This window comes from Megalobrama amblycephala, linkage group LG1 (assembly GCF_018812025.1).
Source record: "Megalobrama amblycephala isolate DHTTF-2021 linkage group LG1, ASM1881202v1, whole genome shotgun sequence".
Classification (NCBI taxonomy): Eukaryota; Metazoa; Chordata; class Actinopteri; order Cypriniformes; family Xenocyprididae; genus Megalobrama; species Megalobrama amblycephala.
This window is the reverse complement of record NC_063044.1, coordinates 36,439,434-36,457,152: the sequence shown is the minus strand read 5'-3', so window position 1 is coordinate 36,457,152 and position 17,719 is coordinate 36,439,434. Positions and strand designations below refer to the sequence as shown.

At 37.7% G+C, this 17,719-nt stretch overlaps 1 protein-coding gene and 1 long non-coding RNA gene across 2 annotated transcripts in view; both read right to left on the bottom strand.

Moving 5' to 3' along the window:
* Window positions 1-1,419: 1,419 nt before the first annotated feature.
* Window positions 1,420-17,719, bottom strand: part of LOC125245430 — a 1,350,402-nt gene continuing 1,334,102 nt past the window's right edge. Inside the window, 1 exon segment of the mRNA XM_048156021.1 lies at window positions 1,420-3,439. Within this exon segment, the coding sequence (XP_048011978.1) occupies window positions 2,993-3,439 (447 nt within the window). The 3' untranslated portion in view covers window positions 1,420-2,992.
* LOC125246023 lies at window positions 4,001-17,317 on the bottom strand. The gene is made up of 4 exons (XR_007179677.1): window positions 15,717-17,317; window positions 15,092-15,142; window positions 13,614-14,986; window positions 4,001-5,397 (listed from the first exon to the last, which is right to left on the bottom strand). It is a non-coding gene; the product is annotated as an uncharacterized LOC125246023 (long non-coding RNA).

The window sequence follows — 17,719 nt, the reverse complement described above, 5'->3', positions numbered from 1 at the left end:
AGAAACTGTTGACGTCAGCATGTTCGACCAGCCCATACTTGGAGCCAACCAGGACTCCGGATCTTGCTGGTAGTACACGATGACTTCAGGTTTTGTGACGTTGCTCCGACTTTGTTTTTCTAACTGGAAGATAGTAATTGCTCTGAAAAATGCATAAATAACTAATTTTAACTTTTAAATTAAATAAAAACTTTTAAATAAAATGAGTACCTTTAGTGTTTTCAAAGATGTGCAGCCTATACATATCTGTTCACAGTACAAAAATGTATTCTGGGGTTTCATGACCCTTTAACTTCATTAGTTCATTTCCAGGCTTCACGGCATAAGTAATCAATAGGATATTTATGTAACTTCCTAAACTGTTCTAAACAGGAATTTACTAGCTTAGCCATCTCAGCCATTTCATCAGGCAATCTCTCACCCTACCTCTCTTTTGTCTTTGGTCTACAGTTCAACTACGGACCATAGTGTGAGGCTGACTTCGCTATCGCCGCAGGCCTAGACTTTTTCTATCCACCTTGTTCCTTCCCAGGCTCCAGGGGCCAGCCCGAGCAAGAGGTTGCCTCCGCTAACAGCCTCGGTCCCTGGTCATCAGAAGCTTTTAAGAACTACATCCAATCTAATCACTTCCCAACAAACACTTATCAGCTAGTTTCAGCTCCAGCTCGTTCTCTCACACATACCTACAAGCCACCATATCCAACTCAACTAATACCATCATTCCAATAAAATTGAATTTTTCTATTATTGCTGCAGCAGTGATGCACCTCGGCTCCTGCAGGAGCTCAATTCTTCCGGCCAGTTTCTACACTGCCACAGCAGTGATGCACCTCGGGTCCCGCAGGAGCTCAGATTCTCTGGCTATTCTCTCCACTGCCGCAGCAGTGATGTCGCCTCGGCTCCCGCAGGAGCTCAGTTTCTCTGGCTATTCTCTCCACTGCCGCAGCAGTGATGTCGCCTCGGCTCCCGCAGGAGCTCAGTTTCTCTGGCTATTCTCTCCACTGCCGCAGCAGTGATGTCGCCTCGGCTCCCGCAGGAGCTCAGTTTCTCTGGCTATTCTCTCCACTGCCGCAGCAGTGATGTCGCCTCGGCTCCCGCAGGAGCTCAGTTTCTCTGGCTATTCTCTCCACTGCCGCAGCAGTGATGTCGCCTCGGCTCCCGCAGGAGCTCAGTTTCTCTGGCTATTCTCTCCACTGCCGCAGCAGTGATGTCGCCTCGGCTCCCGCAGGAGCTCAGTTCCTCTGGCTATTCTCTCCACTGCCGCAGCAGTGATGTCGCCTCGGCTCCCGCAGGAGCTCAGTTTCTCTGGCTATTCTCTCCACTGCCGCAGCAGTGATGTCGCCTCGGCTCCCGCAGGAGCTCAGTTCCTCTGGCTATTCTCTCCACTGCCGCAGCAGTGATGTCGCCTCGGCTCCCTCATGAACTAACCCTCCAAACAGCACAATCAGCCTACGCAGTGCAATTTTTGGGGGTCATCAGTAATGTTTCCGGCTGCTGTCCAGCATTGGTTTGCAATTTTTGGGGAGAACTCTGGGTTAAGGTCAAATACCGAGCTCGGAGCCCTCTCCTCGGACAGCACGCCAAATACACATACTGCTTCGCATACTATTTACTACCTGATCATTTGTAAGTGTGAACTCGTGAATTACGAATAATATTCCATATTACATGTATTATTGTTTGTTATATTGGACTGTTAAATAATTGAATCTGAAGTCTGTATTATTTACTTATTGTAATTGTTATTTATCTTTGTACAGACCAAACAAATGCTTCAGTAAAGTCATTAAAGGAAAGAACCTGGGTTCTGACCGGACCACCAGGGCGAGTGTTTCCTTTCCAACAGTCCTAGAGATAAAATTCAAAAGTCCAAATCCTACAATCCTGTTATTTCTTTCTCTTCTGATCGTCTCATCACTTCTCACTGTGTGAATCTGAAATCATGAGATTTACAGATAAGATTCATCTGTGATTCTGCAGATGGAGTAAATCAACTCAATCTCTCTAAACAACTCAATCATATTTTCTGTTTAAACATTAAAACAGATGAATATGTTATTTGGTATTAACTATAAATCATTAGAGCTGCAGTTCAATGTGAAGACAAACTCATATAGTGTGAATCAATGAAACATTCATTAACATTAGGAATGATGCTCAATGCTTCTTTTCTTTCATTACAGCCATGAGAGCATGTTCAGAGGTGAGAGAGACACACTTCAGTAAAATGCATCAATCTGTCCTGATTCAGATCAAACTGTGTTGAAGTGAATTTTCTGTAAGTGTGAATGTGTTTTTCAGTGAGGAATGAAACTGCAGGCAAGTTTCATCTGATAAACATGTGTCTAATTCACTAATAAAACACTGATTCAGACTCAATCCAGTTTGAATGTGAACAGGCTCTCAGGTCAAACATTAAAACATTTAATTCCAATATTGATTGATCATTGTTTAGATCAGATTGATAACTTGTAACTTAATATAGAGGGGTTTTTTTAATGATTGCAGTTGTTTATTCCAGTGGGTATAAAGTTCACATGCTTCTGCTTTAAGACTCATTTACACACTTAAAACAATATTTTTTTGGACGATTTTACTGTTTCAATATCAGGAGTAAATCAGACGATCAGGTACAAGAACTACTACAGATGATTGAAGGAATGATGATGGGGAAATAGTGGGAGATTTATCATGGAACGAATGAAGAGGACCAACAGCGAGGTAATATTGTCAATTACAGGTTGTTATGTTGTAAATGACAATAATAGAAAGAAACAAGGCAGTTTGTTCACTAAGTGTCACTAGTTTGTCACATTGATCTTAAGGGAAAAATCCATACAGTCTGTTTTAACAGTGATTTGATCATTCTGTTGTAGTTTCAGGAGAAAATTCAGATTTTTCAAGCAGACACTAAGCAACCACCAAACTGTCCTGCCGCTTATTGTGGCTGTAAGGAAACTACTTTGTTTCTCAGCACATAAAGATGAACTACTTATTGTGGTTTCAGACTGTGGTGATGTGGTTTCTCCACTGCATTGATCTTCATGTGTATCTTCAGGTTACTTTTAATAGAGAAACTCTTTCCACACTGATCACACGTGTGTGCCACTTCTCTGTTGTGGATCCTCTCATGTCTTTTCAGAGATGATGACTGACTGAATCTCTTGTCACAGTGTGAACACTTGTAAGGTTTCTTTCCAGTGTGGATCCTCTCATGTCTTTTCAGATATGATGACAGACTGAAACTCTTTCCACACTGATCACACGTGTGCAGCTTCTCTCTGCTGTGAATTCTCTCATGTGTTTTCAGAGATGATGACTGATTGAATCTCTTGTCACACTGTGAACACTTGAAAGGTTTTTCTCCAGTGTGAATTCTCTGGTGCTGTTTTAAACTGTTTGCTGTAGTAAAAGTCTTCTCACACTCAAAGCACATGTACTCTCTCACACCAGTGTGTGTTTTCTGATGTTCTTGTAAACTACACAGCTGTGAAAAACTCTTTCCACACACAGAACATGAATGTGGCTTCTCCTTTGTGTGAACTGTCAGGTGTCTCTTCAGGTTTGATGCCCAGAGAAATGTTTTGCCACATTCATTACATTTGAACTGCTTCTCTCTGGTATGAACTGTACTGTGAATCTCAAGACTTTGTTTTGTTGTAAAACTCTTCCCACATTGATCACATATGTGTGGTTTCTCTCCAGTGTGAACTTTCATGTGTTCCTTAAGATGTCCTTTTTGTGTGAAGCTCTTCCCGCACTGATCACATGTGAACGGCTTCTCTCCTGTATGAACTCTCATGTGAATCTCAAGATATTGTTTGGTTGAGAAACTCTTTCCACACTGAGTGCAGGTTGTAGATTTCTTGGCTCTTTTCTTTAAAAAAGTATTTTTAGTCTTTGAGTGACTCAAAGGTTTTTCTCCAGGTTTGACATGATGTTCCTCCTCCACTTCACTCAGTTCTTCACTCTCCTCCTTCACTTCCATCAGCTCTGAAATTACAAAAATAGTTAATTTTCAGTATATTAAAGTAATTCAAAATGAGGATTATGAAGTGAAAGAACATAAAAGTGAACCTTCATGTACTGAAGTAGACAACTGCTATGAAATATACTGATCACTTCTAATGCCTTTTTATATATTTATTATATGTCCCTGAAACAATTATTATATTTAAAACATAATAGACAAATCAAAAGTTTCTGTTGTGAGAACTATTAAATATGCTGATGAATCACAATTATTGACATATTTTGACACCAACTTTTATTTATGAATAACTTCTACTTTTTATGAAAAGTACAACTTTATCAATAACAATAAATCAGATTTTGCTTAAGTCAAGCTTAAAACCCTGTCAGCCATTTTGGAAAGTGAATTTCCTTGATACAGTTTGGTGTTTACTGATATTACTACTTTTTTTATTTTGAAAAAAAAAAAAAAAAAAAAGTTTGGTTACATTGTTTCAAATTTTGAACCAGATATAAAATATTATGTATTTTGACCTGATGTTGACAATCAATATGAACATTTTTCAAATCTCACTTTACTGACCATTTGTTGAATATTAGATTAACTGCATATCTAAATGTGTTGTTGAATCTTTCTATCATGAATGTTGTTCAGCATCATGAACGACTGAAGAACAAAGAGATTGATGTTTATTCTTCATTCATTCATGATGCTGAACAACATTCATGTTAGATTCAAGCACTTCTGCATATTTAGAGAAACAATAAAACAATGATACATAATGTTCATTTTTAACATATGCTCAGTTTGAGAAACCTTTGAGAAACTAACTATTTTACATTTGTTTCATATCTGGTTCACAATTTGCAGGAGTGTTACCAGAATTTAGGCATTTTCAATCCAGTTTTCAACACTGTTATTGCTCAAGTTTTATTTTTAATGCAACTTGAGCAAAATCTCTTCTTACAATAACTTTGGTAACAGGGTTGATGAATGCAGTCATTCATTTGTGTAAAAACTGAGACAATGGATTGAGATTATTTGTCCTCCCATCATGCTGTAGAAAGAGCCTGTAACACAGTTAGTAAGTATGGGAAGAAGGAGGCGGGAACCGGCGAACGTTAAACAAAACTTTAATTTCAAAATAAACAAAGAACAAAACGAAAGTAAAGCCGGCAGACCCTCGCGGACGTCTGCCGGTCACACAAACATAATAAAACATAAAATAAAGTCCAGGCCTGGTCCTCTCTCGTCCTTCACTGTCGTCGCTCCTCCTTTTATGCTCCCGGAGCTCCTCTGTGAGGGAGTCAAGGCCGCTGCGCCTCACAGGTGAAGCTCATTATCACTCGCGCCACCGGCCTCGCGCAGTTCCCTCACGGCTCTCGCCCGCCCTGGTCGCCACAGAGCCCATATGATGTCACTTCCTGGGCGTTTTTGAAAGGAGGAAAATCATGTCAGAAGTAATATCTCCTTATAGTGGACTTCAGTGGACTCCAAACCGTTGAAGGTCAAAATTACAGTTTCAGTGCAGCTTCAAAGAGCTTTAAACGATACCAGACAAGGAATAAGGGTCTTATCTAGTGAAACCATCGGTCATTTTCTGAAAAAAAATTGAAAATTATATAAGTTTAACCAGAAATACTCATCTTGAACTAGCTCTCTTCTTCTTTATTTGAATTATAGCAGTGTAGACACTGCTAAGTGTATTACTGCCCTCACACAGGTCAAAGTTTGAATTAAATTGTCATATACTATTGAACTAGGATATTGCATATAAAAATTAGTTCAAACTGAGATTCAGTGAACTGCGATTCAGTGAACTGCGAACAGGTGCGCGTGCCAGAAGGGAGCGCGAGTGCATGGAATATTAACGCGAAGGGCCTTGCATCACCAGTGCAGACCACCATCAGAAGCTGAAAGCACGCCTGGCCTTGACGATTTACCTGACTGAATTTGGTGAGTGATGGTTTCAATAATTTTAATATTTTCTGGTATATCTAAGTTAAGTTACCCAGGAGCTCTGTTGACATAGACTTAGCTAACGTTAGCTACAGCTTGATGAATTGAGTCATTGAACACAGCAGGAGAGAACGCAACGTTAGCCAGCTAGCTAAAGCTCCGGTGGAAAATTATTAGCTAACGCTACCGTTTTTGAGGAGGTCGATTTTGAGGTGAGGGGACTGACAAGGCAGAAGGTAAAGTGGTCCAATAAGCAGACCTGCCAAACTGTACGCAATTTGAGTAGCGGATACGCATTTTGACTTCAAAGTACGCTGGTACGATTTGTCACTCTAAACTACGCAAAAACCTGGTGACGCCTCTGTGCACGCGCAGTCCTCAAATCAAGCAACAGCAAAAGAAGAAGAGTTCGACCAATCATAGCGCTAGGTTCTTCCCCCAAATATACTGTAAATGTTAGACCCAGTGACAGGCTGGCATGAAATGGCTTGCATAATACTTAGTAAGGAGGCCATAATAATTTTTGACTCATGGCTGAAGTTTCTCCAGATCTCCCCAGGTTGGCAAAAAAAGCATCTCAAAATGCATCAGATTGATGAAGATTAATAATTAGATGTCCTTTCTTTCTGCAACGTGTATGAATGTTTGTGCGAGTTTGTGTTAGATTTTAACACTATAATCTATAAGTGTCTCTTATAGATTTTAAAAGAAAGTGTCTTGTATTTTGTGTTCAAATGTAATGTCTTAAACTGTCGATCCTGTTACTGAGCTATTAATTAGGGTTTTCACAATAGTTGGATATTCACATCCGTTACGAGAGCTTATTGCGGTCTGAGCAGATGAACGCTAGACGAATCAGTTGCTCGGTTGTAAACTAAATGACTCTTTATAATTCCCTATAAATTAATTATTTAATTTTAACTGATTTTGGTCCTACAGTATGCTCTTGGCCACCGTGCTGCAGCTCAGTTTCAGGGTCTTGGCAATCTTCTTATAGCCTACGCCATCTTTATGTAGAGCAACAATAATTTTTTTCTGATCCTCAGAGGGTTCTTTGCCATGAGGTTCCATGTTGAACTTCCAGTGATCAGTATGAGAGAGTGAGATTGATAACACCAAATTTAACACACCTGCTCCCCATTCACACCTGAGACCTTGTAACATTATTGAGTCACATGACACCAGGGAGACAAAATGGCTAATTGGGCCCAATTTGGACATTTTCACTTAGGGGTGTACTCACTTTTGTGGCCAACTGTTCAGACATTAATGGCTGTGTTGAGTTATTTTGAGGGGACAGCAAATTTACACTGTTATTTAAGCTGTACACTCACTACATTACATTGTAGTGTAAGTTGTTTGTAACTATTTCTGAGTGCTTTTTGAAGTGTGTTTCAGGTCATTGTCCTGCTGGAATACCCATGACCTCTGGTGGAGACTTTTTCATGTTGTCAGCAGTGGGTAACAATCCTTTGTTGTAATTGTCCATTAATTTTGCTCTTCCGTCCGTGTCCAGGGAGGCCAGCTACAGTGCCATGGGCTGTAAACCTCTTGATGATATTGCGCAAAGTGGACACAGGAACATTAAAGTCCCCCTGTAGTAAATTATTTTTTTTGTGAAAATTTTTTTTCTTCATACCTTAAAATAGCTTGACTGTAACTCTATACCCTTGCCTCATTTAATATACACATCAATGAATATGCAAATTAGCCCCGCCTCCACTCGCTCACGGCAGCTCGGTGAGTATAGACCTTATGTAGCCCCGCCCCTTTTTAGCACTGCGCTAGTTGTCTTTTGACTTCCGGTTTGTATTTCCACAGCAATCTTACGTATTTATGAATTAACTGCTCATTTTAAAATCTTCCCGGTCTACTGACATTTGTTAAGACATCTGCTTTAAACATAACAATGCTCATGATAACTTTCATTAACTCTACAACAGGTAAATCCACTTCACCAGCTAATTATTCTTTAACAGCGATGCCATAGAAATATATAGGGCTACCACAAAAACGGAAGTTGAAAGACAATTTTCTAAAGATGGTGGCGCACTTGTTTCTCTGGTAAATAAGGTCTATAGGCTACTGTTGCTGCAGTGACGATTTGCTGTTTGTGTTTTGTCCGTACATGAAATAAATGCACATCCTTGAATGAACGCGGATTTCCAGCGTATTTACTTGAACTCATCAAGTAGGCTAATATCTATGGTTTGATCCATTCCAGAGGAGCCAAAATCAGAATTTATAATGGACTGAATATCTCTCTCAAAACTTTGTGCGATTCCGCACTAACTGACATTTGCACATGAATCACAGTCACATGCACACGCTCAGAGCAATATTGTTTTATCTATGTTTTATAGTATTAAAGTATTTCGAAGGACAAAAACATTAACTTTATTGGCTTTACTTCAAGTCAGCTGTCACTTTACTTTGGCACTTGGCACAACGCTTGCGACAGTTCTGTCTTTAATTAATATGGATTAATATGATTAGCCTTTTGCTTGACTACGTTATCAAACAGCTAATAATGTGTTGTTAATGTTACACAAACCATGTTCCTGTTCGAGAGTCAGGCAGCTGCCTTCTCACAATCAGTATCCTTACAAACGCTTTGAACAACTCAAAACATCAGAGGAGAAAGGCTTATAATTCATCATAACATCGTAATAGACTCGCTATATTGATAAATCTACACAATTTTTCATATCAACAGAAAATTTACTAGGATAAGCTGGCTTCTCTCGAGACTTTCCTGCTTCAGAGCAGTCAGCGTTAATGATATGCTAAAGCCCACCGGCACGTTGTTCTGATTGGTTACAAGGTAGTCTGTGATGTCACAAACACCACCGATTTCAAACCGCAGGTTTTTGGTTTACTGCAGTTTTAAACATAAAATACTCAGCAATGGTGCTGACTTATGAATTTGCATATGGTTTGTCTTAAAGCATATTTAAAACACCACACAGACATATGAACAACATTAAAAACTTGATTTTCACCACATTGAGGCTTTAAGATCTCTGGAGATGGACTTGTAGCCTTGAGATTGTCCATGTTTTTCCACAATTTTTTCTTTACACTTCTTTCCTTTCTTCACTTCATCCTCAGTGAGAGACACAACACAAAGGTTTAGTCAACTTTTCTCCATTTTAACTGGCTGATTACTATATTGCCACAGGTGTCTAAATACCAAATACAGGAGCATCACATGCTTGAAAATTATTTCTTAAAATTGTCAAGGTGCCAATAATTTTTTCCAGTCCATTTTTGAGTTCTGTGAAATTGTCAAGTTTGAGAATTGGTGCTAGAACCACTGCCCCTCTGCCCTCATCTGCGGAGGTGTCCATGCCCCTCTCGACCCCCTCCTCTACCTTTGACAGGATTTCCATAAGTGTTCTGTTATCGCTCCGCTAAAGATCCACTAATTCTGTAAATCCGCTCCGTGTTTTCCCGCTCGCTGCCCAGCATCACTCACAGTCTGTCCATGCTCAGGCGAGTGTGTGGAGATGACAGTTCCAGAAGTTCAGGTAGATGCATTATAATCCACATACAGACAGTAGTTGGGCTGCGAAAGTAGTAATTTGGTGGTTTGTTTTTGTATTTCTGTCGGTAATGTTTTGCTCCTGTGCCTCTAATAGTGCTAACAACTTGTACAGAACATTCGCGTTCTTGGAAGAGAAGTAGAATCTGTTTCTAATCACATTATTTTATCCAAACTTATATAATATAAAGAACACCAAATTTGCTGTTGTTGGCACATTTGGTAGACAAAAAACAATGCTTTCACAAAAAAAAGACCAAGGCATAGCGAAGGGAGGCTGCTAAAGGCCCTTCATCATTGCAAACATATTCAAAACTCCAGCACGACAACGAAAATTAACAATGGATTTACTACGAATAAAATTTTTTTTAAAAAAAGGTTACTGTAGTTATTCCATGGTAACCACGAATTAACTATAATTCTGCTACAAAAACAGTTTAACTATAGCATTTGTGTGGTTAAATAGAAATGGTAATCAATACACTAGAAACCATGGTTTTATTAAATGGTACAGTATTTATTGTATTCAGACAGGTTTGTTGAATAGTTCGCCAGGTCTTATATGGAAAATCAACTGCCAGCCTGTATAGAGAGGTTCTTGAGACTCAAACAGCTTTATTTGCTGCTCAACACTTTCGCTGCCCTCTTAAAGAATTAGTCCACTTTTAAATAAACTTTTCCTGATAATTTACTCACCCCCATGTCATCCAAGATGTCCATGTCTTTCTTTCTTTAGTCGAAAAGAAATAAAAGTTTTTGAAGAAAACATTCCAGGATTATTCTCCTTATAGTGGACTTCAATGGGCACCAAACAGTTGAAGGTCAAAATTAGTTTCACTGCAGCTTCAAATTGTTCAACACGATCCCAGATGAGAAATAAGGGTCTTATCTAGTGAAACCATCGCTCATTTTCGGAAAAAAATTGTTTTAGCCATAAATACTCATCTTGAACTAGCTCTCTTCTTCTCCTCTTTTAGAATTCTGGCAGTGTAGACACTGCTAAGTGTATTACTGCCCTCCACAGGCCAAAGTTTTTATATGCAATATGCTAGTTCAATAGTATAACAATTAGTTCAAACATTGGCCTATGGAGGGCAGTAATTCTAATAGAGGAGAAGAATAAGAGAGCTAGTTCAAGATGAGCATTTAAGGTTAAAACTTATAGAATTTTAAATCTTTTCAGAAAATGATTGATGGTTTCACTAGATAAGACCCTTATTTCTCATCTGGGATCGTGTTGAACAATTTGAAGCTGCAGTGAAACTAATTATGACCTTCAACTGTTTGGTGCCCATTGAAGTCCACTATAAGGAGAAAAATCCTGGAATGTTTTCATCAAAAACTTTAATTTCTTTTCGACTGAAGAAAGAAAGACATGGACATCTTGGATGACATGGGGGTGAGTAAATTATCAGGAAAAGTTTATTTAAAAGTGAACTAATCCTTTAATACAATTAATTTGACAAACTTTCCTTTAATAAGCCTTTAACTGACTGAGTTCTTCTGTGCTCTGAATCACTCACAAATCATTTAACAATTCAATAATCTATGTTCAGTTTTTGCACAATATTGTTTTCATGACTTCAGGGTATTGCACTGTTTCATGATTTTCATCTTCAGAAAGATCTTTCTTCCTCTCCATACTGCACAAGAACTATGACATGCTTAATAATGCAGAACAACTTATTTAAGTAGGCTAGGTTTTCCATTTACCAAAGAAGACCTGGCAAACTATTGAACAAAGCTGTCTGAGACTGGAAATAATTTTATTTTACTGAAATCCAACTGATGTGTCATTTGGGTTATAATTTGGAACACATTGTATAGATTTATGCTTTATAATATGAAATTAAATGCATTATACTTCACTTCAAGATGAAACTGAGGCAGACTCAGAGAGTGAAGGAGATCCACTGAGCATCAGACTGAGTAAAAGGATATGCTAGAAATGTGCTAAAGACAGACAATTAATTATGCAAATAGAAGAATAATTACAACAAATTAAATTCAATTAGACAAAAATGTAAATTGAATTAGCACTAATCTTAATTAAGGTTACAATATGTGATTGTAAATATTTTGTTATTCATTCTCTATTTTAAGATGATATTGCCTATAGCCCGGGATACGCCGGACGATTTTTGGCTGTCCCAGACAAAAGATTGCCATCGTGAAACAATCATGGCGATTTCTGTGATCGTGGCTCTGAATCGGTGGTCTTATGTCGTATAGTGAGAGAGGTTAAAAGACGGCCGTTTTCCCGGTCTTGCGACAGATAGCCTTCGATCATTTTCTGACAGTGTCATAAATTTAGCATGATCATCTCACAGTGCGTTTGCTGCTACGACCTACGTCTACTGACCAGCCAATGAAAATGTGACATGGAATCAATGCGACATGATTTTCAAAATAAATTAGAGAAGAGCAGTAATTTATCAATTTGCAGCAAGCATATTTTCATACTCATAAGGCATGTTCAGACCTTTATTTTGAAATGGCAATGAACATGAAAAATCATTAAAGATTGGTTGAGACATGTTTGCTTTCATGCCAGGAGTTCAAAAGATAACATCCATTCAATTTTTGGAGAAAAAAAAAGGTCTAAAAATATATAAAAAAAAAACATTTATGTATACATACAATACATACATTTATGATTGTGGCGGGGATCTATAACCCACATACATGTTTTTATGTTTATTAGAGGCTGAATTCATATCAAATTCTGCCAAACTTCCCATACTACTTCTATATAGGATGTCTACTTCATAAATTGTATTAAAAAAATTTAAATATATGGTTCAGATCACTCAAACCACATATGGAAATGGAGGTGCCTTTATATGGTCAGTAATGGAGCTTGGTTGTCATCTAGTAAAAAAGTGTGGTACTGCGCCCAAACAAAATCTTACTGAAAGCTCATTTTTTGAGATATCAACCTGAAATTTGGAACACAACTTGTTCAGAATTTTGGCTTTGATTTCCTTGCAGTTTTAGAGTAAATCTTGTTTAAAATATATATTTAATATAAAATATTGTATTTTTACATTTTCATAAACTACTTTTATTCATAACTTCTATAACTTTTATTCTGTTTCACTTACATAAGTTATTTCACTTCTGCAATAAATCTGCCAGATTTCATTTGAATGCTCTCCACCTGAGCTAATTAGTTTAATTATCTGAACCTGTTCCTCCCGAACTTTGTTATAAAACATCATATATGGTAGGGGGTCTATTACTCATCTGACTCAGTACAAAACCTCTGAATCAAGATCAGACGAAGGACAAGCAGAAACAAACGATAAAAGCTTTGATCAAGTACATGCAACTAACGCAATCATCAAATATTAATCAACAATCTTTTATGAAGCTTTTTAACGTTACTGAATGAAATATTGAACCCATGAAGAGGTGTAAGATAATATATCAGGTATCAAAAGTATAACGTGAGATTTGGAGCGTGAGCTATGATTTTTTATTATTAAAAGGGTTTTTTATTATTAAAAGCAGATGCTGTGTTTTTTTTTACATTTGACATGTTTTGACATACTGTATGTTCAGCTATTCATACTGTAGGGAAATTTTACAGTTAAAGACCAGATATGTTAAATAAAGAGTCAAAGTTTAAAAAAATAAATTGAAGAAAATTTTACTGAAGAATAGTTTGCAGTTTCATCAGCAGAAGCCAGCTTTTCCCCCCAAAAATAAATAAAAAAATAAAACACATGAAATGTGATTTTTTACAAATCTGTTTTGAACTACATCCATATGTGGTTTGAAATCCTATTCAAAAATCTCATTACTGGTTAAATGGTTATTGATATAGGGATTATGTACAAAATATTTTAAATAGAACTTATTTATTGTTTGATTTAATGTTCAATTACAGCTATTTATGTTCAGGTATGTTAAAATGTTAGTACAGCACTTTTGAGCATGAACAGAAAATAATATTTTCCATTATTCTCTATTCAGAAGTAGATATTGGGTTTAATGTTGCAGAAAATAATTAGTTTATTTTGGCTACTTCTGTAATATTCTCGAAGATTATATTTCTGTATATTCTTTATTTCTGTAGAGCTGGACGTTTTAATAATGATCAAATGACAGTTCAGGTGTGAGAATAAAACCAACCTGTTTGTTCCTCAGTATCTTCATGTTTCACTCTGAATGTTTCTTCAATCCTTATGTCTTCAGTCTCATCTTTAATAAACTCAATCTTAATGTCTTCACTCTCATCTTTAATAAACGCCATCTTTAAGAAGAGAATCATTAACAGAGTTAACTGTTTCTATCGATTAAAACAGCTTAACTTCTTACTTTCTTCAGCAGAATCACAACAGATGCAGCAGCGCGGCGCAGTCTTATGACGTCATGTCGTCACTTCAAAATAAAAGTCATGTTCACATGCAGCATTGGCTGTTTCTCAAAAACCGGTCTCGCCAGGCGACCTTTATTGTAATTTTTTTATTGTATTTTGTCATTTTTTTATTGTATATTTTGTCAACATATCAACTTGGTTACCTATAATATGACATAATGCAAGTAAACAAAACATTTAATTTTTTTAGTAGGCTAAGAGTTTAATATTTTTATTGTAAATGTTACTCATTCAATTACTAAATTATGATCATAGAAAACAATTTATTAAAAGTGTAAAATGAAATTTCAACATAATAAAGTGTGGTCATATATTAAACATGATGATTGTATTTAGGCCTACAGTAAAAACACACATGCTTATGTACACTTATGCTGAACAGTCCAGTGCCAGTCTTACAAGTGTGTTTTTCTGAAGAAGATGCAGTGCCTTCACTGAGATTCAGACGAGGAGAAAGCATCACAGCTGGAGACATGAGATTCGAGTCCTTCATGTGGGGCATCTTACCGGGTGACAGCAGACGCGTTTGCAATGCCAACATCTGTGCATCATGTAGACAGTCCTCCACTAAATAATTCACTTACAATGTAATGAATTCATCTTCCTTCTGAGTGTGTGTGTGTGTGTGTGTGTGTTGTATGTAACCCTAATGTATTCAGCTGTAATCTCAGGTATGTTCACACACATTTAAAAACGTCTTATTAATTAGTGGCTGGGCTGGCAATTATTCATGTTTTATGTAGTGTAGGATAACAGGGTGAGTCACGTTCATTCATGCAATTGTAAATAATTCAATATAATAATGAATAAATGATTCAATCCATAATAGTCATCTCAACTAAATTTTATTACAGCTTTTTAACAAGTTTCTCTCTCTTTCTTCCTCTTAGCAGCTGCCTCTCTCTTTCCTCATTTCTCTCTGCCTGCTCACGCAGAAGGTCAATGAGCTCAGTAGAGCTTTGCCTCTTTCAGCATTGGATGGGGGCAGAGGAGGAAGCAGGCACTATTTAATCGGATTAATCGAATGCTGCCCCGGGAGCACGGCATCCATTTCCGAATACCACTGTCAGGTGGCAGCTGTTACTCCTCCTGCCTCTACCCCTTTCCCTGTTGGTGGGTCCCTCAGCTGATAATAATAATAATAATAATAATTATTATTATTATTATTATTACAAGAAAAAAAAACATTTATATAATTATACTCGCACACAATTTATATAATTATACTCACATATTTGCTTGTTTAGCCGTAACTGGAACAGCCACGTTCTTAACACAAACCCTTAACAGAGAAGACATTTAATCAGCAACAGGAAACTACAGTAACTAAAATAAATCACAGCAAGAAAAAAACCCACTAGAAATTTTACGTTCCCAGAACGTTCCCACTGATGTGTTAAGGATGTTGCCTAGTAACGTTCCCAGAACATTCTCAGAACGTCTCCACTGGTGTTAAGGATGTTGCCTAGAAACGTTCCCAGTACGTTCCGAGACGGTTACGATGTGGAGTTCTTTTAAGGTTTAAGGGTGACGTTATTTGGTGGACCTCCAGGGAACATTCAGGACGTTCTGGGAATGTTTAGGGGACTATTACTATAGGATGTTGTGTTAACTTCCATAAAATACCCAATGTGACCATAAAATAACCAAAATGGAATGATTCATATAAGGAAGCTTGAACTGCAGCGCTTTCATTACCAAAAGAGGACGTTTTAGGAGCGTCCCTAGTGTTATGTAAAGGTTCGGAATATTCGTCACCTTTAGAGAACTTTTAGGGAACATTGCACAAGGTCATGAGAACTTCGCTTTCTACGTGGGAAAAAAAACCCATACAAAATAAAATGAGTGTTACTTACTCCCAGCCAGACTTGGATGAGTTTGTTTTTCCAGTGAGGAGGGCTTCATTCGCTCGTCTCTTCACTGCTCCCTAACGAATACAAATTTATAGTAAAATAAATTTTATTGTTAAATAACAGATTAACCAAAAGTTAGTTAAGCATGGTTTAAGGTAAGCTAATTGAATTAAAGTTAGTTAATTACAATGACCTCAGAATGAAAGCTAGCGTAGTTTAATTAAAACGCTTAACGTTATGTTCTGAGGAATACATAAACTTGTAACCTGACTTGTCAACAACCAAATTTCCTCATCTAAATTATATTTGTGTAACGGAGGCCAGCTAGTAGTTGCTGTGCGAGTAAACCTCACTCCTCTGATCTCAAGAGATGCTCTAGCGACTGATGCTAGAGGTTGCAGCCTTTAGCCTCCTTGATAGAGCGTCCGACTCCCATGCCGGAGACCAAGGTTTAAGCCCGCACAGAGCGGGGCGAGTAGGACCTGGGTGAGGGGTTACATATGTAAATGTATATCTGGGGTTTTGTTGTTAAGACAACGTTAAAAACGTAGTTATGTGTAGCGCTTTCTTCCTCCGCCATTGTTTTGCCGCAATGATTTCTGGGGCTTCAAGCGAATTCGGCGCGCAAGTCTGCACTCGACGCATCCTCGATATCAAGAACACATCCGGGTACTTTCATGTGTCCTCTGTTCTTGCGTTCGACGGTTGATGATGACGTAGAGCAAAAACACAAGGACGCATATTGAGAACAGCCATTGTCTATAATCACAGAATGCATAGAAATCTAACTATTTTTTACCAGATAATCTTTGTATTAGAATTAAGACAGTCACAACATGCAGACTCAATAAATACTAAATATACTAATAATTAACTAGACCAGTGCTTCCCAAACTGTGGGCCGCGGCCCCCCGGTGGGCCGTAGCGGTATTGCAGGGGGGCCGTGGATAGGCTAAATCAAGATATTAAAATAATTAAAAAATTTAAAATATTCTAATTGTTCTGAAATGTGATTTCTTCCCTCCTTATTACACAAACATAAAACATATAAAAACATTATTTTTCACATTATAGTGAGGTGAGATACATTACTTATTTTCAAACTGACGTCAGTTGCTTTGGTCACAGTTGGTCCACGGTGGAGCAGAGGATGACAATAACCCAATAACAGACCTAACTGCACTTCAAGTAAATGTAAAACTAGTAAGTAGCTACAGCGAGGAGTACATGTATCCTGAACCTGAAAAGTTCATTTGCAAAAACCGATAAACGCCATTTTAAAATAAATAAATAAATAAATAACTGACTGCTGTGCGTGTGCATTATTCTCCACATAGACTATACTGCCCTACAAAGGCAAAGTTCAGTAACTACGCAAACACTGAAACTGAGAAAAACGCCTTTAAAGTTTTTACACCAGCCAGTCAAACATGTTGTGGGTAGATTAGTGGTAATGCATGCATGTATTGCAGTGGTTCTCAAACTTTTTTCCCAGTGGGCCGCACAATGGTCCAAGTGCAAGTCTCACGGTCCGCATATAATTTACATATGACGTCACCAATGCAAACCAATCAGATTTAATGTTATCGTATTAGCAAATACTATTATTATACCTAGATGTTGCACACAATAAATAACAAATAAAAGCTAACTTACTGACATTAGCTTTACAATAATTATCAGTAATGATCAATGAAAACACAAACTGTATAAATCACTTTAAGTTGCTATTTAATTCTGTATGACTTTATGACTCTCTTAAACAGCATCGCAATAGTCACCAAACAATCACATAAACGCCTTAATAGGCAAATGTTACTCAGCTCTTTTTACAAACAACATTGAGCGCATTGTAATTACAATCTCTGACGATATCAAGCATTCTGTCACGTCGCAATCCCTCGCGCAGCATCGGATCCGCGAGCGCGCGCAGAGTTGGACTCATTCCAGCCGCGGGTGCGCTGATGCGGTTATTTTTACTGATTTAAAATACATCAAACAAACAC